Source organism: Lichenostomus cassidix, chromosome 1 (genome assembly GCF_008360975.1).
Source record: "Lichenostomus cassidix isolate B80296 chromosome 1, HeHo_3.0, whole genome shotgun sequence".
NCBI lineage: Eukaryota > Metazoa > Chordata > Aves > Passeriformes > Meliphagidae > Lichenostomus > Lichenostomus cassidix.
Window position 1 is genome coordinate 26,361,641 of NC_139479.1, and position 24,323 is coordinate 26,385,963.

General features: G+C 44.5%; 1 protein-coding gene across 2 annotated transcripts in view; it reads right to left on the reverse strand.

The window, feature by feature from the left end:
* Nucleotides 1–21,610, reverse strand: part of SH3RF3 (SH3 domain containing ring finger 3) — a 244,511-nt gene extending 222,901 nt beyond the window's left edge. Inside the window, exon 1 of one of the 2 annotated variants that reach the window (XM_085053727.1) lies at nt 21,104–21,610. In XM_085053727.1, the coding sequence (XP_084909853.1) occupies nt 21,104–21,499 (396 nt within the window). In that variant the 5' untranslated portion in view covers nt 21,500–21,610. The remainder of the gene's footprint in view (nt 1–21,103) is intronic. The other variant, XM_085053719.1, reaches the window with a different exon arrangement.
* Nucleotides 21,611–24,323: the final 2,713 nt, after the last annotated feature.

Below are 24,323 nucleotides of genomic sequence, written 5' to 3' on the forward strand. Positions count from 1 at the left end.
CAGCCAGTGTGCAGTGCGGGCTGCTAATGCAGAGAGGTTGTTTCCTGCGTGCACAGGAGATGAGAAACAAAATTCAGTGAAAGGCGCTCCCCAGAGATGGGGGAATTAGGATGACACTGCAATTTTTTGGTACACTCTTCCTCCCTTTCCAGCACTGTTGGGGAAGATGAAATAGGAAAGCCTCATAAATATGATTACCTGGCAAAGGATGCTGGGAATATGGAGACTGAAATGAAGACAAGCTTTGAGTTACCCCAGTTACTGAACAACTAGAAAACAATGGTACAGCTGACTGGAGGTGATCACCTCTCTTGATGGAACAATACCCTCTGCCTGCAGACAAGTCCAAGGGTCAGAGCAGACCCTGCCAACTTGGCAGAGGGTCCAAAAAGCAGTTTTTAGGGTTTAAAATATAGCGCTGTATGGTAATGCGATGATTCTTATAGGTTGTATGTAAATGTTGTAGGATTTGTACCTTGTTCTAGATTGGTTAATGAGAATTAGAATATTCAACACAGAAGATGATTTATTGTATTGTAAACGGCAGCTCGTGCTCTTGGTATCGACACCTCTCTCTCTCTCTCTCTCTCTCTCGCTTCTCTGACCTGCTTTGGGCTCTGTCTGGCAGCCCCTGGCAGGTCTCCTACACCCACGCCCTTTCACAATAAACCCCATGCCCTAAGACCTGACTTCAGAGATCTCTCGTGTCTGTCCCAACCGTCCAAAACCGACAGACCTTCTAATCCTACAGGACTCAATCTTACACAGCACCCCTGTGTGACCAGCACAGTGAGGGGCTGGGAGCAGGATGCACACCAAGCTGGTGGCAGTCTTGAGTGTGCAGAAATGACTGATGACTGCCCCGTGGAGGGTTACTGCTGGGCCACACTTAAATGAGTTATGTCATTAAAACTGCACCACCTTTCAGTCCCATAAGGTGCATCTTGCACATCCAGAACACAGTCCTTCTGTTCATCCTCCTCCACCTGTTGCCAGCTGTAAAAGTTTAGTGTTCCTATTTCTAACACAATCCTCATGTAAGCACAGGCAGTAAAAAACAAAGTACTAAAACCAGTTCTTCTATTTTTACGTTTGTTTCAGACTGGAATTTGCACAACTTGCTAACCATATGGTTTACAGGGCTCACCAGTCCTGCAGGGCTCACAGGACTCATCAAACCTAAAACTGAAGAGTATACTTGCTTCTGAATTCTGCAATACTTATGTTGTCCTATAAATCACTGTCTTCACTCCCTAACTCCTCATCAGGAGCCAGGATTTTTTCACACCTGCAGTGCTTACGACTTTAAGACACATCTACACCAATCTTTATTGTGGGATGGCAAGGAAGGCATGGGTGAAAGAAGATGCATGGGTGAAAGAAGATGCATGGGTGAATGAACAGCTTTGACATTTTTTTCCTGTAAACACAGCAATCCAGTCATTTTGCTAGATGGTAGGGGAAATCACCTTGTTGATATTTAAGAGAAACCTTTATACCTTCCAACCAGAACTGTCACTTCATATCTCTATTTCTTATGAATATTTCAGGAAGTAGGCCATATATAATTAAAGATGCCTATGACACTTGCAATGCTCATTGTCCCTGCAAGAGCTGACAAAGAGTAGCAACCCCAAAACTACATTTTATAGTCCTGCTTTTCCCTAGCTCCTTCAGCTCCTCTCTTATGAATCAGTCCAGTGGAAGACTTCAGCTGTTTTCTTAAAAAATTCCTGATAGGAGGACATAAGTCACCACCTCGCCTTGCGCTAAATACATACAGACAGGTACAGCCTGAACAGGGTTCAGTAGCTACTCAGAGGAAATTATCTCTAACCTCAAGTCAGCCCTTTACTTCTGCAGAGGACACATCAGAAACATGTTTAATTGAGAACACTCTACTAGAGTTAACCACAGGCAAAACTGTTGTAACAGAGATTAACGCAAGTATGCATTTAAAGCCTTTGTTGAACTAGGGCTTTAAGTGAATACCTCACTTGTGAATGGGGAATTATTATCAGAATACCTGCATCTCTAACAGGCTACCGGGAACCCCTTTCAAAATTGGTTCTGAAATACTCTTGTTTTCATCATCCTATTATCAACTCTAGTTGGGAAGCAATGGAATTAATTTAGAGAAATGTTTCAGAAAAACAGATGGGTTGCATGTCACGTCTGGGCTCCTTCAAGACCTGTTTCCTTCCTGTATTTTCAGAAAACTCACCAATTCCAAAGGGAACAGTTATGAACCCCATATGCTCTGAATACATAAACCACCTATATTCTAGTCCTAAAGCTGTTTGGCAAGCCCTTCCGTTTCTTTGGAAAATTAGGTTGTAAGACTTGGTGACCTCTTTGTTTATAATATTCATTCATTCAGTACTACTGACAAAGTGACTGCTTGCTTTGATGGCTTGTGATGAGCCTTGCCAAGTTAAACAAAGGACTCCCTGCTATTAATCTGCTCTGATGATTTCTCTCTTATTTGGCTGAACCTGTTTGTCAAACAACTATAATAGCTGTAATAGTTCAGATTAACTCACAGTAGCCACAAAGCAAAGACAAGCTATAAATTTTCAGGACAGGTGACAATTTCCAAAGTCTGAAGGAAAGAACGACTCTTACAGTGAAGTGGTTGAAGTGGTTGCACTTTCCAGCTCTGCTTCCAATTGCTGATAGCACAGTTATGAACACGAAAACACATACCCAATTAAGAAACTAGCCAAAAGCATCCTTTAAAGATTAACAAAGACGGATCCTAAGAATGCAAGAACAACAAGTTTATAATTTTAAGGACTGCTTATTTCTGAATTGACTGTCTTCACTGGCATGACCTGCCACAGTCTCTGTTGCATTCATGTGCTGTTCAGTACCTCTGCTGATGTTCCTTGCCAACCAGCGGCAGGGGAGCAGGGGGGTTGGACTAGATGCCCTCCAGAGGTCCCTGCCAACCTCAAACACTCCATGATTCTGTGATCTACCAGCAATGTGCAGGACACACTCTTCATATTCAGACCCAAATTATTCTACATAGCCTGTGAGGCATGTCAGCCCTGTTTCAGTATTTCTTTACAGGTACCTGTTAAGGACCCTTTGGGCTGTTTGCATCCTACCAGGTGTGCATATTCCTCAATGCACCCAGGAGCCCTGGTCCCCTGGCCCACAACCTGGGATAAAAACCCAGGGCATGTTGCCCCCCCTTATAGTCCTTCATACAAATGCACCTGGCAAGACGTATCAAATAATCTTATTTATTCTGAACTCACTCAGAAGGCTTTAGTCCCTTACATAAGTTCATAGTAGAATACAATTTGAGAAATTTTACTAAAATTAATTGCAGCTTAGCAGAAGTATGTGTAGATGTTACAGTCTATGTATGCCCAAATCAGGTTTACTCACTTCAGTTTGAAATGAGACAATTGAAATATGATTCACTAGAAAGAAATGAGCCAGGGCCTTTCCACTGGCAAATAGCAGAAAAACAGATTGATCACAAACACACAAGAGAAAGATGTGTGTGCCTTGTACAGAAGGAGCAATAGAGTGTTCCTACTACATACAGATGAATCTGTTTTGTCTTAGCGGACCATTTTCTATCAGTAACATTTGCTACTTTTAAGGTACAAATAGCAACGTTTATATTGGAACAAAATAACAAAGATTTACTGAGGCAGTGAGTTGAAGTGAGACCAAAGTTCCCTTCTTAATAGACGTCAGTCTATTGCTATCAAGCTTCAAGAGAAAATACAACTCCTGAACCAAAACATTTATATTCTTCTTTATTTGCTTTTCCTGTTGTTACAGGAGCTACTTTGCCAGACGGTGGTTAGCGGATGAGCAGTTTCCAATGATGTGGCTCCTCTGACCTGTATTGCTGATGTACATTATATTTAAGGGCTATTGGTTCAGCAAATAACATCTGGGTGTCAAATCCTAACCCTTTCAGAAGGACAGGTGACAACCCCATCAAGAGCACCACCAAAGGAAACCTGAGACAGCTGTAGCAGCAGAGATTTATTCCCTTCTGACTTTTCTGGGACGATTTCAACAGGAGAGGGCGGTGCAGGCACAAGTGAACGTCTCCCATTGAAAGATTACGGCATCTTGATCATAGGTTTCAAAGAGAGAAGCTCCCTTGGTGTTCCTTCTGGGCTCTCTGGAGGGCTATTGTACTCCATGGCTGGAGTTCACTCTGGACAAATACTGATTTACAGCACTTGTATTTTTACTAGAACTGCCCTATAAACAGCAACATCTGTTAAGAAGAAAGAAACAGACTTATTTTTAAGAGTTTATAATTTTCCATTCAAATTCATAGCAGTTTTCAGAAGAATTTGTAGGAACCTACAAGAAATAGACAGCTTTGACACAAACTTATCTTGCTTTTCCACCCCCCCTACCCCCACCCCAGTTTTTTCATCAATTTTTTAACACTGGCAACAATCTCCTATACCATGGCTAAATTAAATGTACCAAATGATTGATATTTTGTAAACTATATTGAACATATCCTATTTTCTCATGGCATAGGTATCTAAGAGCATCAGTTTCCCAGTGTCCAGATGTATGGACAAACAGTAGGAGAACTTCCCATCTGTTGCAGCAGGCTCCAAAACTGAGGATCACATTTCAAATTCTCAAACCTTCCTCAGAAAAACAGCTGTTTCTATTTCAAGCCTTTCAGGAGGTCTGGGACAGAAATAGTTAAAAATAAAATTATATTAAGGTCAGCAGAGGCAGCATCGTGATTTCCATGTTTTCCATCTTCTCCAGATATGGAATGATTTCTTCTAACAATACAGAACAAAATGCTATTTAGCAAGAGAAGTAAATTGAAGCTGTGTTTCATCTTTTTCCTTTGCCAACACAATGGCACTGTCAGCAATATAACCTTGAATGTGTTCATTTTCACACATTAACCCTTTGAGCCCTGTAAATTTAAGCAGTCAAAAAGACTTTCTCCTCTCATAGAGGAGAAAGTGCATTTTAAACTTCTGAAACAATAGAGAACAGAAATTTCAATTAAAGTTCTCCTTGTACACATGCACATATAACCCTCCCTTTAGCAAAGAAAAACCCTTTTAAAATTAAAGTTATCATGCTGAAATAATTAACATAACTCCTGGGGAAAATGCATAATCTTTGCATACCAAATGCCAAAATGTCTAAATTAACTATGTTTAATAAATATTACATTTCTCTTTTGAGTATATACACTCAGTTAATCATGCATTGATGGGCAGAAATATCTTTAAAGCTTTAGGTATTGCAACTTAAGCATTTTATATTCGACTGGTGTCCTGGTCTTTGCAGGTCCCTGAAGGTCTCAAATCTTCTCTCCTCAGGATGTGAGCCAGCAGGAATAACTTAGAAAAGATCAGGAACCTCAGATCAACAGTGCTTTTGCACAGCTGCTGATCTGGATGTCACCCTGCTGCTGTGGGGTGAGTGGCTGAGCACCCCCATGTGCAGCACTGCGGGGCTGACAGGGCTGCTCCATGGCTCGGGGATACCAACTGCTCTTCTCTTTCGGGGCAGGGCTGGCAGCTTTTGTGGGTGTTTCTCTGTTCATGCTTCATGAGTCCCACTGAACTAATTTTTTGGTACTTTTTTTGTCCCCAGAGCTTGGCAAGAGGCTGATTCCTTATTTCAGGGTATCAGTACTTTGGTGTGCAGAGTGAATTTACATGAGGAAATATTGGAAGTGCTAGACCCTATCTCTGTACTTGTGAGGCACACCTTTTCAAGTCTGTCTGTAATGCTCACTTAAAATCAAATTTCAGTCTCTCTGAATACCCAAAAGGATAGAGCAAAAATTTAACATCATTATTTGTTTTGTGTGCTTAGCAACATTTAAATGTCACTCAAAAAACTCCCCAACCTTGACTGCAAAGTTACATGGGTGCATGACTGTGCACAGGTGAAGGGAAGACCCAAATGTAAGAGCAACAAAATTTCATTCAGTCTCCTGTACTTATCACTGCTTTTCCACCCTGGAATTGACTACATCCAACCCTCAGTTTACAACAGCCATAACCAAAACCAGAGGATGATTCAGCCCAGTTAAGGGATGTGTTGATCCATAACATCTACCCGTTCTTAAACTCTGCTCCCAAAGGTGTACTTACATGGCAGCTGCAATGGTCCTCAGTCATAACTGTAGCCCTCTAAAAGGTTGTTTACATTGAGAGACCAGTCTTGGCCTAGCCTATGTAATCTTTAGAGTAATAAGAATAAAAGCAAGTTATGAGCATGGTTGTACCATTCAGCAGCTAAGTACATAGCAGCTGTACTTAAAAGTAGCCACTATCAGCCAGTGAAAGCAAATTAATTATTTAGATATATTTATCGGATTTATAGGTCAACTGAAGCTAAAGCTAGTTAATTGAAATCCTGATAACAGATTGAAGCCTGTGCTAGATCCTATACTGCGAAATGCAAAGTCTTTATAAAATAAAGCCATTAGGAAGGATGATAATCCCTGTGGCCTTAAATATGAATAAGGTGCAATCTAAATAATAAAAGGCAAAAATCCAATTTTCATGCAGTGAACTTTCAAATACTCTGCTGTTTCCATTAAATTACCTTTTATTCAACATATTGTAATGGCACTGAGGGCACATCAGGCTTCCTTGTAATACAGTTATTGTTCAGCATAAAGACTGGTTTTTAACTTGAAACAGAAAAGTGAAATATTTTATTTGGCTTCTCTCATATGTCAAACGACATGAAAATTTGGAACAAAAGCTTCACAGATGCAACAGAAGAGAAAATGAAGGAAAAATAAACACATGCAAACAAAAAGGGCCCAGAATGCGAAGACAAAAGAAAGAAACAGGGTACATAATAGTAGTTTTTCAGTTAATTTTACACCAATTTAATACTAGGAAATAGAACAGGAAAACAATTTCAGCAACTAAAGTAACTAAACTTGGCTATAAGCCAAGTAGCACAGAGCAAAGGAGGTGGAACTGGTGTGAAATGTCTGTCACGCTCCTTCTAAACATGAGGATGACGACAAGAGCTTGAGTGCACCAAGTGCCACAAGAGCACAGTGCTCAAGTCTGGAGGCGTGTGATCACTCCCTGGCTCTGCCGTGCTGGTAGTGGGTCCCCTTGGTCATGCTTTAACTTCTCATCCACAAAGGAAGCACTGATATTTACTGTTTTCTATGACGGATCTGTGGAGCTCAGAAACATTAACTAAAGATTCCTTTATTTATTGAAGAACTGGAAACTGTAACATAAGGTCAAGAATTCACTATTGTTGTTCAGAAACAGAACACCCGCTGCAAAATTTAAACAATCCATTAAAGATGAGACTATACTTGTTATGAATGTTAAATGATTTTTCCACTATAAACCTTTCTGCAAATCAAAAGAATTCCTCCAGCAAAGCCATGATGGAATAAAGATAACAGAATGACTCCATTTTTATTCAATTCTGTATTCAATTTGGAAGCATTATACCCAAAGAAACCTTTCAGCAAGAAAATACAATTTTCCTTGTAGCATCTTCATACTGCATCAAGATGTTTAAAGAATCAACAGCAGAGATGTGAACTACTGTAATCTCATGCAACACATACACATGCATTTTACAGTATTTACTTTTCACTGTCTGCAGCTGTGTATGCCATGTCCTATTTTCTTTGCGCATTCTCTGGTCATAGAGTCACAGAATCACAGAATGGTTTGGGATGGAAGGGATCTTAAAGATCATCTCATTCCAATGTCCCTACCACTGGCAGGGACACCTTCTACTGACCAGATTGCTTCAGGCCCCATCCAACCTGACCTTGAACTGTTCCAGGGGTGGGACATCCACAACTTCTCAGGGAAACCTTTTCAGTGCCTTGTCAGCCCTCACAGCAAAGAATTTGCTCCTTGTATTTAAATCTACCCTCTTCCACTTTAAAGCAGTTTACCCCTTGTCCTGTAACTACAGGCCCTGATGAAAAAAATTTCTATACATCTTTCTTATAAGCCTCTTTTAAGTACTGAAGGGCTGTAATAAGGTCTCCCTGGAGCCTTCTCTTCTCCAGGCTGACAGACCCAAAGTCTCTGAGCCTGTCTTTATAGGAGAGGTGCACCAGCCTTCCTCTGGATCCATTCTAACAGGTCCACATCTGTGTCGTACTGGGCACCCCAGAGCTGGACACAGTGCTCAAGGTGGAGCCTCCCAAGAGAAGGCCAGAAGTAGAAGGCCTCCCTCAACCTGCTGGCCATGCTGCTTTGGATTCAGGCCAGCACACGGTTGAATTTCCAGGCTGCAAGCACACATTGTCAGCTCATGCCTATCTTTCCATGCACCAGTATCCCAAAATCCTTCTCGGCAAAGTGGGTCTCAGTCCATTTGTAACTCAGTCTGTAGTGATTGTGGTGTTTGCCAGAGGTGTAGACCCTTGTAGCTGGCCTGGCCAAACTTCATGAGATTCACATGGACCCACTCCTTAAACCTGTCATGGTTCCTCTGGATGGCATCCCTTCCCTCAGGCATATCAACAGCACCACTTGACACGAATCATCAGCAACTTTGCTGAGGGTGCACTCAATCCCACTGTCTTTGTGATTCATAAAGATACTGAACAGTACTGGTCCCAATAAAGAACCCTAAGGAACACTACATGGTGTCCACATCTCCACTTGGACATTAGCCATTCATTTGGTCCATCTCTGCTCCAGTGCTGCCCACATGTAAAATGGATTGGGAATGTCAGGAGTTGCTCAGAAACAGCTCTGCTCCACAGGCCGCCTGCTGCCCCACACGGAGAGGATCCTGGGACAAAGGAGTGATCGCAACGGGGCAGAGACAATGTCAAGGGGAGATGGCAATGGGGACACTGACCTGCTGCTGCCCAGGCAGCTGTAAGTGGCTAGGGGCACTGGCAGCACGGGACACCACAGGGGCACAGAGTGGGCTATTCCTGAGCTATCACCTTCCATCAAGCCTGAGTAAAAACACAATGCATCCTCCCACACTCCAAAGGGAGTAAACCCCTCCATGGCCTGAGTCCATGGGGAACATGGTGTCGAGGACACAGCCTCCATGTGAGACCTTTATTCCTAGCAAAATTGTTTCCTTTTGCTTCTTGCATGTGCAAAGAAAGTGAATACACGAAATAAGGAAAAAGCAAATCTATTCGTGGCATGCAGAGCAGAAAATAGTAACACCTGACAGACCTATGGTGAAGTAATACAGCAACTCCATCTGTGCAAACCATTATCTTGAATAATATTTTCACCAGGTCAAAAGCTATTTGAATTATGTTTCTCAAGCTTTTCTTCCTAGGAAGGAGACTATTGCCTTCCAGCAACACTCTCAAAAATGGTTCTACTGAGGTGCTACGATATTGCTACTTACTATAGTAGTGATTTCTCACACCTCCCACCAAACAGAGTCAGAGTCCTAAAGAGATCTGCCAAGTAGCAGATTACTCACATTCTTTCATTAATTACTGAAAAAAGCCACAAACACCAGAAGAGTGTTTATTTGAAGCTCACTCAGACAAAGCTACTAAATAGCTACTAAACAGCTAGGATACTGAACATTACAAGGACCAGGATATCCTCATACTATTACTTTCTTGGGTCTGCAGCTACATGACATCAAAAATGAAATGTTGCTACAGAGGCATCTTTTAATGCTCTTTTAAACTCTCCAGGGGAGGGGGGAAAAAACAACAACAACAAAAAAAAACCTGAAGTAACCTTTACTGTTTTACCTGAGATTCATTCTGGCTTTATCTGCTCGCTGCCAATTGCTCTCTCATTTTCTGCCCAGCCCTGTGCTGCCTTTCAGTCTGACTCTACATGGTACAGTCATCCTGTCATTAGCTACTGCCAAGCATCCCCCTCTCCCAGTGTCCCTGACCACCAGCATCACCAGTGACTCATGAAGCATTTAATCATCCACGTGGAGGGAGCTCATATTCTGGGTCCTTCTCTGAGCTCATCACACAGAAAAAAAAGTGACAATGCTCATCCTGAAAGCTGGGTTCTGCAATATAGGCTAGAAAGGATGTGCTAATTTGGGAGATTAATTCAACAAGCAGGGGTGAAGGCACAGGCACACTGAAAAGTGAGGATTCATGTGGAGAGGGAAAGAGGATAGGAGAACCAGAGCCCAGCCCCTGGATGAGCTGTTCATGTCCACACCTGACTGCTGGATGTCTTCAAATAGTGATGAAGCACTGCATGAAGGGCACAATGACACAGATCCTTTCCTGGCTCTTCTGTTACCACTACCAACAAAACACTTTGCTTCTGGCATTCCTATTTTTTGTAACTTTTTAAAGGTGGGTGAAACAGTTGGAAGAGAAGATGCGTTAAACAGCATGACTAACTCCCCCGAGTCCCCAGACAATCACAGTGATTCAAGGCACCAAACCTATTTCCTGCTCTCATTCATGGGGGTAGAGAGTGCTTGTCTCTCAGCTCTACACACTGCAAAAGGCAGAAAATTCAATGCTATGTTTTGTTGATTTGGGTTTTTTTTAACACAACAGGCAAAAACAATCCTTAGCAACGGAAATTTCAACAGTACAAAATTTGTATGAAATGAACATCAAAACTGGAGAAACGGGAAAGCAAATGTGGCTCTTGAACCCCTTGTGGCTTTGAACACCCCTATACTTCTTGTACAGAGACATGACAGAGGGAGGAACCAACCTTCCCTTTAGCTACTTGCTTCCTGGGTTCAGAGGCCAGAGATGAGGGGCAGATGGCCCTTCAACCCTGGCCATTGAATCCTTGTTCATTAAAAAGCACAAAATAACCACTCCCTGGCAGAACATTATTATTACAGATGCTGAAACCTACACAGCCCCATCTTTAAAACACACTGAATTATTTTTGACAGCAGTGACCACCATGGAAGTTTACACTCAGATAAAAGTGAGACTGACTGTGTTTATCAAAAGAACAGATAATACTCTAACTGGGAAAAAAAATAATTTTCCCTTCTGCAATACAGATCAAAGGTACCATGCTTTCCTTTTACAATAGAAATTACTAATTGTTAAAAAGGTGTGATTGGTTCAGATTTTACATTGCTGCATGACTGTAAAATATAAATAATCAGATGTTTTCCACTAAGATCTAACACCATAATTACCTACACAGCAGAAGAGAATAAGCAAAAAAATTTCATCTCATGGTTGTCAACTATTATTTTACTGTATTTTATGACGTGTGTGTATGACTCTATTCTCCCAGGGGAGGTTTATGATTTGTTTTAGAAAGAGTGTATGCAAAAGAATGAGGCGCTCCACACAAAAAGTCTTGGCTGAAATGCAAGATGCTCTGGACTGAGCACAAAGATGTCCTCGCCTGCCTCTTCCACAGCACTGCACCCTCCCCACACAGAGCTGGCCAAGGAGCAGCAGCCCCGGCACTGATGCATCGTGCGCACTCAACATGCTGCAGATCACTCTTCTGCCAGGAAAGTCATTGCTATTTCTGTGTCTCATCTCATGACATTTTAGCATGAAATCACAGGGAGGCTCAGCAGAGAGCATCAGTAGAGCCTGTCACGACAACATCTCAGCATCCTCAAGGAACAGGCACCTTGCAGCACTCTAGGACCCATTCCCCTGCCTTCTCTCCAGCCAGCCCTGTGCTGGACATCTCTTCTCCCTCACACGACAAGCACAGATCTGCATTTTTGGGGTGCAAGAGGAGGTTGCATGTGTGCACTCCTATGAGCCCACAAAGACACATGCCTTGCAACAGGGGTTCCCCATGGGCACACATCCAGAGATGCGGCAGCACCAGCCACTGCACCGTGACACAACATACACCCATGTCTGACAAAAATGCACCGTTTACTGGATATGGACAGCATACTAGATATTGCATATGGACAGCAGAATGCAGGGAACAGGCCCTTCTGACACAAAAACATACATTCAGGGATACATATGTATATATAGTATACATACCTATATTTGCGTGTATTGTATTTACAGATAACTAAATGTTAGTTGAAGTCAATCAATACCCAATCAAAATAAAATCTTCCTTCTTCTTCCTTCTAATTCCTTCTACTTCACTGCATTAAAATAATTACAGATTCATAAATTATTGCTGTTATTGGAAATGAAAACATATTAATTTGTTTATAAGGATGACAATATTGTAAACCTGGTACAAGCTGAAATAAAAGCATTTCAAAACACATATGAAGGCAGCCAGTAGAGAGGCAGCCTGCTGTTTCAAAATTAATTTAGAAATTAAAAAGTAAATTCATAAAATCATGTATTTTTATAGTAAGTCACAGAGGAGTTTTTTATTGGAATTGGCCTGAAAATAATCCACAAACAAACATGCTCAATAATATTTACTGAAACGATCACTTAGGAAAGTAAATACAACAGTGCCAGTGTTTGGCTGACTTGGCTGTCACAGAGAAGGCAATCAGGAGGCATAATATCAAACACAGCAGTGTCCCCTTCATTTGGTTATGACTGTAATATCTTAACCCAAATCCATGCACTACTGCACAGTCAACATTTTTTATCTCTCTTTCCCTCTACTCATCTTGTACCTAACCCCACTCTAATGATACATCAACTGCAGCAATTAATGAACCTTTGTCCAGAAGGGGAAAGACTATAACAGCTTAATGAGACTGTAATACATATTAAAATCAATATTATTCAGAATATGTGTCTATTCTAGTCCTCCCTCTGAAAATAACTGAGACTGTAGGAGAAATGATCATTAGCATTTTGATAACAATCTTGCCAGCCTTCTGTTAAAATGCTTTCTCTTTAAAGTAAAACTGGGATTTGTTATCTTATACAAGCAGACCACTCTAAAATTAGCAATGGCAAATTCATATTGGTTTGGATCAGATTTTAAAAAAAACTTGGGAAAAAAATTAATGCTAACTTGCCTGAATAATCAGACTCCTGTGCTTGTTGCTGTAGCAGTGGAAAGACACTCTAAGCATTGACTAAGAAGCAACCTCCTCTCATAAATACTATTTTTGTTCACAGAAAGGCACTCCTTAACCATATACAGCATTAGTTTCACTTGTCTGATAAATCATATTCCTGCTGACAGCCAACATGAGGGACAAATTCCTCCCTACCACAAATCCTTAAGGTATCTTCAAAAAAAAAAAAAAAGAGACTGAGTGCTGCAAAGCAGGAAAGGGTTTTGCACCTTTGTCCCACTGCCACTGCAAGCTGACAAAAATTCTTCAGCATTCCTGAGTCAAATTATATTTTGCAAACACCATGGTGAAAGAAAACAGTTCCATCTCTCCCTTTTTTTAATTAGCAAATCCCACAGCTTTCCATCTCCTGGCACCCAGTGCTGTGAGCCAGATAGCTAAGCCCTCCCGTTTCCAAAACAGGACAAGATGGAGACCTGCTGCAGAAACAGCTTTAAAGCATTCACGAGGATGTGTGTCCCTCAGAAACCCCTGCCCTCGGTCAACCACATGCAAACAGACCAGTCGCACCAAAAATCCCAACCACTCCGACAGGACAAGAAGCCAAACTTCAGCAGAGGCCAAGCCATGCTTGGAAAGTAACAGAAACCAGTTATAAGACAAACCCAAGCAAGGTTTTCACTATTTAACCCCTCAAGAGCTGGCCTGAAGATGTGGAAGACTGAGCCCAGTGGCAGATGCCAAGTCCTTCCACTGACTGCCTGAAGAGCTCCACCAGCTCCTTTGGGCAGATACTCAGCTACCTATCACCTGAGTTAACAGGTGACTCCAGCTAAGAGCGACCACTGAGCAGCAAGTTCTGTGGAACCAATGTAAATTATGCTCAAAAGACTGGGCAGAAAGTGCTCTTGATTCCAGATGTTTTACATTTCTCTCTCTGCTTTTGAAAACAAAATGTCTTTTTAATACCAAAAGTAATATTCCCTCCTTCTGTTCTTCCCCTGACCTAAGAGCCATCTCATGTACATGTATCATTAAATTAATGTTTGTTCTTTCTAACGGAATAAAAACGTTCAAATTACACGCAAAGACAATTAAATTAAATTATTATGCACATGTTCTGGGTTTTTTTTTAAAGCTATTCAAACAATTTTAAAGGTTTTTCAGCAATCCGCCAGCAACATAAGCAAAACTTCCCACAAAGAGGAGGTAACAAGTTTAACATTACTGCTGAGGAAGACAGTAACGGAGCCAAGTGTGTAAAACTAGCACATCAGCAGCCCCCCCGCCACCCCGTACAGTCAGGAAAAGGCATGGCTCAAGCTGTCAGAGGAATCCAAACTGGCAAAAGAAAGAGGATATGAGGCTGGCATATGGGGAGAACCTGTTCCCAGGCCCATCTGCATGATGCACTAGAAAGAAATTTTTCTCATTCTTTAATTATCCCTTTTCTTTTCTTTTGCATAATGGTCAGACCAGTAACTTTCAAGCCAAAGTACCAGGCTGCTTCACGCAAGAGGCTTCTGTCACTAGGAGCAGTTTGGTTTGGTGCAAGACTAGGGATAAATAGGTAGCTTTCAGCTGGCACTGTATTTCCTCGTCATTCCCTCCCCAGCTGCAGAAGCACAGCTGCTGTGGGAGCTGGGCAACACCAAGGTCATGCAACTTTCTCAAATCCCATAGTTTGTCTTTGTCCAGGCCCTCATGTCCAGGCCCTATTAGAACTAATCTTGGGTTCTTCCCATGACAGCTTATGGCAGATTGGGAAAACCTGTTGCAAAATATTAGATTTTAACAAGACTTCATTGAAAACGCTTGCAAAAATTCAGCTTGGTATGTGATGAGTGAATGCTGGAAAGCTGAAACCGTGTGCATCTCCACAGTCTAGGTCTGTAAAAGATACAAAGTCCCTGAACACTGAATGAATCCAGTGCTCTAGAAGTCATCAATTACAATGCTGCAATGCTTAAAGACATTAATCAGAATGAAATATTAGTTATAATGCCTTCTGAAGCTTAAGGGAAGGCTTCTAAGAAAGAATGATCTACAACTTCAAAAGAAAGTGGCATCCCACAGTTAAAGATATTTCAGGTGGGTCACTGAAGTGCAAGAGGGAACTATGTTTTTTATCTGAAATTTAAGCAGTGTTTCTTAACAGAAACAGCATGAAATACTGAACAGAATAGTGAAATTAGAGGGGATAGTATAAATACAACAGTGCAAAACTCAAGAAGTACACAGACAGTCTTTTCAAGTTGAAATTGTAATGGGATTATTAAATTAAAATTATGAGACGGCACACAAAAATAAGTACAGTATAATAATATACCAACTCAGAGAAAGAAATCCTCCATGACATAAATAAAATACTGTTGTAGCACTTTATGTGGCAGCTTATTGATCGTATGGACATGGCTTTTTCTAGAAAGAGCATGCCTAGCCTGCCCCTGACCTGCAAGTACAGGCACTCGGCATTAACAGCCAGTGCCTGCAGCCTGTCTGACCTGCTGGGCACCCAGCCAGAACCAGGAGTCTGCCTGAACATGAACTGATAAGATTAGAAACAAGGAATACAGTGTACAGTTACAGTCCATATGCAGGGAACATCGCTGCATCCCGGCACTGATGCTCCCCGCAAACAAAGTGCAGCATCTCTGCCAACCCCTACAAATGACAGAAAACAACCGTGGTAGCTTCAGTGTATACAGTCAGCATTTTCCAATATTCCCAAATCCCAGCCCCTCTAGTAATAACTCTCTGTTTGTAGGATAGCTTCCTTTGGGAGACTGAGAAGCACGTGAGTGTGGGCTAGTGCTACTGGTGCAGGTTTTCACCTGGGAAATGTGAAGCTCAGGAAGGTCACGCAGCTCACTAGACATCAATGACCACATTCTGTGTGTGCCTTGAAACCACAGCAGAGCTTTAGGGCAGCTGAGCAAAAATTGCCAGGGTTGAAACAAGATCTTTAGGGCTGAGTCGAGCAAGTCTATCCATCTGTCTTTGAGTAACCAGCTACTGAACGTGGAACGCTGTCATATGCTAAACGTTACCAGCGTTCATCATGAATCATTCAGAAGGATGACGTGCAGGGATTAAACTTAGCATTCACATTTGACATCAAGGAGTCCTGCAGAGGCATCTCACACTGACAGAAACTAATAGGGAGGGTTTGTGGCTAGAGTCACAAAGCCCTCTCCACTGTCCCACAACTTTTTTAGGTGTGACTGAGCCACTGCTGGCCATCCCAATTCAGAAGAAAAAGTCCACTGTCAGCACTGGCACCCTTTGGTCACATCAGGTCCACCACACATTTTTCTCAGTTTTGCAAGTAAAATAACATCATAGTAAAAATCACAACTAAAAATACTCAGTTTCTGGAAAACATAATGGACATGAAGATCACACCTGCAAATGGCACATTTTCAAGAAAGTGTAAGAGCTCAGTGAATGATGAATTTTTCTGACACAGCCCCTCAGCAGTCCCCTCTCCTATGCTCACTCATTTCTGTGAGGACAGCTTCAATTGCTGAGGTTTTAAATACTCCCAGCTATATCTTTCACAATACCCTTTAGCATGGTAGTTAATCTCCTGTGTCAAAACACATTTTTAGCCATCTGCCAGACAAAAAGAAAATCCTCAAGATCAGAGCCTTTGACACGTGGAACATCACTCCTTTTTGTACGGCTTTATGACAAAGTTCAAGTGCTGATCAGCGAAACTACAGCATCAGAAGCAAATAAATCAAAGAGAATGAACAAAAGTAAGGTAAGTCCCTGGGTTTATGTACATGGCACACTGCTGAACAGCACTCCAGTCTGTGCAAGTCTGACCGTTAAAAAGGCAAGCTGAAGAGTATCCTCTGCCCAAGACAAAGCGTGCCACCTGCACAATCCTCTGCTGCTGTAATACATATAAATTTATGTAAATGCCAGACTCTATCCGCTTCCTCTTGTGTAACCCAGGATGGGATCTTCACCTGATAGAGAACGTGTCCAAATAGGAAAGAAAGAGGGGAGCAGAAAAATACTGTGAGGTCTACTCTTTTAATCCACTGTACCCAGTCTAGGATGAGGCAGAACTCTTTAAAAGGTGACTGAATGTCTCTTTTGGATAATTTCTACAAACAGAGTGAGAAAAGATCATTTGGCAAATTCACGTTGCTCCCTCTGCTAGCAAAACTCGCCTGAAGCCAAGGGCTAGCAAATGGCAGCCTTCCTCCTGAAAGGGTGAGATAGCTCTGCAGAGCTGATCCACATGAGATGCATCCCGTGCAACACAGGAGTACAGCCCATCCGTCACTTCACTCAGGCACGCTGACACATCATTTTCCTTATGTGCACATCTTACTCTCCACCATTACCTACAATCCCATCTGGTACTGCACCACATCCCTATCCATCACTTCGGCCATGTTCTCTCTTCTGGGAAAAAGGAGAGACATGCTTTGTTTTTCTAGGTTGTTTCTTTTTCATGCAAATGTTGTTCTCAGTTTGTATTACGAGCAAGCAAGCAATAAGCCTCACACCTGGAGTGGAAGACGCCTGGTTTGAGAGGAAATTACTAAAGACTTGCATGCACTTAGCTGGCTATTAGATCTTAAGAACTCCTGAAAAAAATTTTAAGTGATAAACGGCAATAATTGTTTTAAAAAAACCCAAATCCCATACTCAGTAAAGAAGGCAGATTTACCATAATGCCTCAACAATCTAAGGGAGCCATTTACTTTGACAGAACCTGAATTCCCCGAGCAATTCAACAGTGGTAATGGAAACAGAGGAGCCAATAAATTATAACCTTGTGAGTAATGCTCCTACCATTATAAACCACTCTTAGCCTCCTGTCTATTCCCTGGGGAGGGCACACAGTTGTTAGATTTCCTATCCTTCATTCTTCCAGTGTGCTCTTTCAGCAGTTGGACCCTTTTATGATGTTTAATACCATACTCTGCATTTACCTAGCTTGCTTACATGGGAACATCTCAAAATGCAATATCATTTACAACAAGACTATTGGTTTTCTACAGGCTGAAACAGAGGCATTCTGTCACTAACTGGCTTATGAAAGGTCAAACAGCATTACATATTGATAGAATCCCAAATATTTGTTCAAGCATATATTAGTAGGTTAGGTACACGCCACTTCCAGATCTCTCATCCTGAAGATGTGTACCATGTGTGCCAAAACATCTGCAGCATTTCAGGAGTGTCTCTGAAGAATGGTCTTTGACAACTTTAGAAACAGCACCAGTGCTGGTTTAGCCCCGGCTCAACCCCTCTTACACTGGCTTTCAGCACCCTGTACAAACCAAGTTTGCAACAAACTATGGGAAAACAAAGACCAGAGATCTGATAAAGGAACACAAACCCCACAGAGTTTTGCCCAAGTGATAAACAACATGTGTTGGTTTTAGAAAATAACATCTCTGCAAAGATTTCTCCGAAGTATAAGGTGCAGAAGCAAAATAAAGGCATGATGCCAAAACAGAGGCTGACCCTGCTCTGTCTTCTAAGGTTAATTAAAACTCTCACAGAAACAAATCCCTGGTGTGATTCTAACATATCAGTCCAAGGATCTGGGCAAGATTGAAGTCTGATAGAAGTGACCTTGGCTCTCTGCCATTACACTTCACAATTAGCAGTTTTGTTCCTAACCAAAAAGCCCATAATGGTATGTCCTATTTTATATACTGCATTATCTAAAATGAAAGGTAATAATTAGTAAAATAGTGTAATTTGCATGTAAGCCCCAGGCAGCAAATCTACAGCAATTTCTGAAATATACATATTTATATATATATATATATCTCACAAAGAATCACTTCCGCTCTCTTCAAGGCAGCTGAGCTGCCAAAGACCAACACAAGAGAGAAAGGGATGTAGTTCTGCTTTTCCATATCAGCCTCAAAAAGCTTGATTCTAGCCTGGATTGTACCATCTATTGTTTAGTACAGAGAGAGGTTCTGCACTCTTGTCTCCAGGACTACTCAGCAATCAGCTGTATCAGCAGCTCCAAGGAGGATTATTCTCCCCTGCTGCTTTTTTTAAAAGCAGATTAGTTCAGACTTTCTTTCACTGTAATGAACCTTGTAAGGATCAAGCACATTGCATTGATTTCCAGAACAAAATTGTGCCATCAGTCAAAAGGCCAAGCAAACAGTTTCACAGACCCACTCTGTCCCAGCAGACCCACTCTGTCCCAGCAGACCCAATCTGTCCCAGCAGACCCACTGCCCCAGAATCACCCATTAACCCCAGCAAAGGGAAAAGAATTACAGTTGTTAACCATAACAGCCAAAATGTGATTCGCAGGTCGTGTAACTTTGCTTTCTGTCAAATTCAGATGGGTAACAACCCTCACAGAAACAGACAACAGAACTGCCAATGCGCACCCAAGTGCTATTCAATCAAAGCCAGAAAATGATAGAATGCAATGTGTTTTTATTTACTACATGATATTTGCAATAATGGCTAGGAAAGTGACTGTTTAAAAGCCTGACAATTTATGGTAAAATAATGAAAATTCAACTTCCATAAAAATTTGCAAGTAACTTTCCCCATCAAGCATTTCCTTACATGTGCACCCCACTGTAACATGCAAGCTTGATTAGGACTTAAAGATTTGATAACCAGAGATTGTCTTCTTGTTGCATGGTCACAAAAGCCTGCTGAGGGTGCAAGATTGTGCCCCTCCAACACAAATGCTGCAGGTGTAACAAGCACACCCTGCCTACCACAAGAGAAGGCTGTCTGGACTTCAAACCAGGCCATGGGATATTGTACTTTACCTAATAAATCCAAACTTCCCTTTCTGTAATGCTGGAACTCAAGAAGACAGCAGTTGGCTGCTGTGACAAAGCTACAGTACTAAGCTTAGTTGAAAAACAAGGAAAAAAAGCCAAGGGCAGAATCCTGTAGCCTTTCTTCTTTAAATTGGACAAGTCATTATTAAATACCTGAAGCTCACTGAAGACTACAGCTCAGTAAAAAACTATCTACCCTTCCAAAAATACTGCCAAGCATATTTCACTTTTGACTCCAAAACTGAATTTTATGGAACAACGTACGGCATTTGCCATCATTTCCTGTAGGCAAAACTTCAAAACACCAGTGCAGGTCTATTCATTTTTCTCAGAAAAAAATAAATTAATTAATTAATTGAAACATTTACTATAACAATACAACTTCACAAGGAATCGCTACACTGACCTTTTCAAATCATAAACCTGTACACTAAACTACAGCTCAAGTGGATTTCATGAAAGATCAAAGACAATTAAACACATCGAGTATATATATGACATTAAAAGTGAGATGAAGTTCGGAGTGTTAAGAGTGTCTCCATTTCAATGTCTCCTGAAGAGGTCCAATAGTAAATGTTATCAGATCGAATGAAAGAGCAATACAGAAAACTGAGAGGAACTGATCTTGTCCCCTCTGAGCCAATGAAACCCTTGTCATGGACTTTAAAGGGCACAAGATTGGGCACTCCATTGAAGAGTTAAATAAATAAATGCACACGCTGCAGTACTCGCCTTCGATAAATCACACACCTTATACATAAAAATGAAATTACGTTCCCTTGGGGGAGGAAGCTTCAGCTTCAAACCCCGCTCCGTTCCGGCTGTCAGGAGGGCTCTGTGCGGTTGTAACCGCACGGGCAGCGACCGGGGAGCGGAGCGGGAAATTCCGGGGTTCGAGGAACACGCCGGGCTCGGGACCGGCCGAGCTTTCCCAGAGGCTTCCCCCGAAGGCAGCGGGAAGGTGGGAGCCCGCTCCTGCCCGCACCTGACAGGCACCTGGCGCAGCCCGACACGCCGGATAAAAGCGCTTTCGAGGCACTTTGTGGTTCATAACTCCACGTCCGGCTCTGCTGCACCGGGGGCGGCCCCACATCAGCTGCCCCACAGGCGGTATAAGCCCCCCCAAAGGGGGGTGTCCCGGGGCGGTCCCGGCCGCTCCCGCCGCTCGCGGCCGCCCAGAGTACTTTGAGGACATCCCCGGGCGAGCCTCCCATCGTCAGATCGTGGGGGGCGACCGCGACAGCCGGCCACAAGTGCGGAACAGGCGCACGCCGGTGTCCGCGGCAGACACCCTCCGCCTGCCGCGGGACGTCCCGTGGCAAACGGGGGCCGCCCGGCGCTCCGCGGGGACGCGCTCGCCCGCCCGCGCTCCCCGGCCCGCCCGCCCCCGGCCCGGCACCCACCTTTCCCAGCAGGGCGCTGCGGCTGGCGGCCGCCAGCTCCCGCAGGCTGGCAGCGGCCGAGGCGGCGGCGGCGGCGACGGCGCTGGGGGCGGCGGCGGGCTGGGGGTACGTGGGGGCCGCGGCGCTGGGGCTGCCGCTGGCGCCCCCGGCGGCGCGGGGCCGCTGCCGGATGCCGTCCAGGAGGCGGACGAGAAGGATGTTGGCGGGCAGCTCGTCCACGCCGCAGCCCACCAGGATGCGGCACTCGGGGCAGCGAAGCTCGTGGCGGGAGCTGACGATGCTCTCCAGACAGCGGCGGCAGAAGGTGTGCTGGCACGGCAGCACCTTAGCCGTGGTGTCCAGACGCTCCAGGCACACGGAGCACTCCAGCAGATCCAGCAGCGACGACTCGTCCATCGCCGCCGCCGCCGCCGGCTCCCGCTCCGCCGGCGTTCCGCCGCCGCTCCGCCGCCCCCTCGCCTCCGCCTCCGCCCCCGCCCCGCCGCCGCCGCCTCCGCCTCCCCTCCGCGGGGCAGCGCAGGGCCCCGACGCCCCTAGGGCCGCCGCGGCCGGCGGCGGCGAGGGAGGGGCGGCGGCGGGGCGGCGGGGGCCATCGGGGCGGCGGGGCTGCCCCCGGCGGCGGGGGGCGGCGACCTCGGGAGCTGCCTGGGCGACGCTGCCCTGCGCCGTGCGGCGCGGCAGCGATGCCAGCGGCGGGGAGAGCGGCGCTTCGGGAGGAGGGCACCTGTCTGCCCGCGCCTCCTCCCGCCGCCCGGCGCGGCTCGGCAGCTGCGGCGGGGCCCGGCGAGGCGCCCGCCGCGCCTCCGCGCGGGGCGGGGAGCGACGGGGAGCCCCGGGGGGGCGCCCGCAGCACGCCGGCCGCCCCGCAGGCGGTCCCCGCCCGCCTCGCCGCCGCTCCGTGGCTCCCTGTAACCCGACCCAGCAGGGCTCGCCGCCTGCTCGCCGCCGCCACCGCTACTCCCTCCTCCTTCTGCCGGCGGAGGCTCCCGGGCAGGCGGAGGAGATCCTTCGGGGAAGCCAGGGGCACCCAGGCGGTGGCGGAGGGGAGCCCCTGCGGGCCGGGCGCCCCGCGGAGAGCGGTGTCGGTGGTGGCGGCCGGGCGGGCAGGGTCGGCGGGCCCGGCATCCCGCGGGAGCAGCGCTCACCCCGCGGGCCGGCAGCGGGGCTCAGGCCATCCCTGGCGGCGCGGCGCCCCCTGGCGGCTCGGCTGCAGGGGCCGCGGGCCTCACAGCCCCTCATCGCCGGTGCCTCAGGGCGTCCTCAAATAATTGTATTTTAATTGTTACTGCGTCCTACCCACCCCCTGCGGGGTCGAAAAGGTGAAAAGAAGAGCGAGGGTTGCTGCTCCTCTCCCTGGCGGGTGTCCTGTGCCCCAGCCCGTTGCCCGCCTGGGTGCAGTCCTGTCCGGATCGGTACCCGCGTCCTGGAGGCTGCGGCAGGATGTGCCCGGGCCCTGTGCGAGCTGCTGCTCAGGCCCTGCTGTACGGGGAGACACCCTGGCATTTTGGAGTTACACATCCCTCGTGTATATTAACCACACGACATTCAGAAATATGACATGCTGCCCCTTGCACATGTAGACTATGCACAGAGCTTCTCCTAAGAGAAGCTGCCTTAGAAGCCCTATTCTTCATGTAAATACTTCATTTGACAAGTCTCTTTTTTGCTAACTTTCAACTATTAATACAATTTAGGACCCTGCTTAAGCCAGAAATTACAATGGAAATACGTTGTAGTTTTGCCAGAGATTCTTTATTTGTGGTCCAACCCCTAACCCACTCTTTCTCCAATACCTGTGCCTGTGCTGTAACAGAGCACTTTTGGAATTGAGGTTTGCAATCCAAGCACTTGCAGAAGCCCTCCTATCCCTCTCTTAAGTGACACTTTTAAAATTGGCTTTTTGAGAGAGCCATGTCACAACGACTGCACAAAATCTTTCTGTCAGCTTCATGACTCTACAGTTAACTTTCAATGCATACAGAAAGTTAAACCTGTTGTGATAAGGGTAATCTAGACACTGTGTAGTAAAATCTACTAAATTCCTGTGTGCGAAAAGTCATGAATCTGTTGCTGCTCTTTTGGTACTCTAGAAGAGAAGGAGTAAGTGTAAAGCCTAAGAAAAGCTCCTGATGCAGAGCTCAAATAATTACTTGTTGCTAAATAATGTCCAGTAATCTAACCTATGCCCTTGCAGATAGAAATACCAAACACAACAGTTTTAAACTATAGAATAAATTGCTGACACACTTAAAATGAGAATCTGCTGTAATCCACCCGGAAAGCACCCTCTTAAACAGGAACTGGTTGCCATCACAGAGGAGCAGAAGCAAAGCTACAGCAGATCCCTGCAAGGAAGAGGAGGTGACGGAACCCTCCAACCACCCCAGAGGATCGCAAACGAAGGAAGGAATTGCTGAACGACACTGAGGGAGGATGGAGGAAATGGGGAACCAGAGAAGGAGAGGGAAAAGGGGACATGAGATGAAAAAGAGGTGAGGAAAAAGGAAGGGAGGCAAAGATTAAGAGTGAAAGGTTTATACAGAAAAAGGACTAGAGACAATAAAAGCACACTTTTATGAAAGGAGGAAGAGTCTTGCAAGTTGGGCTCCAAGTAGAAAAAACATCTGCTGACTCTTTGATGTCAAGAGAAGCATTTTCACACTTAAAAGTGTTAGTGTGTGTTTGTGCACCTCCCTGTACCTGGGCCTAAATGAGAGTTAGGCCAGGCCAGGCTTGAAGGAAATGAAAGAAAAAAAATCATCACACAAACTATTTTTTTTGCCAAAGAGATCATGAGAAATATTACATTCGCTATTAGGAAATCAAATACTCAGAGTATTAAGTTTGGAAATAGAAAAAAGATGAAACTCTCAGAAGCCTGAGATAAAACACATGGGAAAGGGTGGAAAAAGATAAAGAAGACATAACAGGTTTTGGTTTACTTTAAACAAATGTGGATTTTATTAATTTCCCTGTCTCAGCTGCCAAAACATCTAGCTGCAGATTATAAGTGTGAAGTGATTATTTGTGAACTAATTAAGTAATGTGATTAACACGGTTCTCAAGCAGAGGTGCTGCTTTACACACAGGGATGCAGCGGCACATTTTGCCACACATTCCTTGGTGAATATGTTTGACAAGGCAGTTGATAAGCAACTTCTGTTTCAGGCTGTGGAAGTAGCTTCATTCCCATGGTGGATGTAAAGAGTGAAGAGCACCT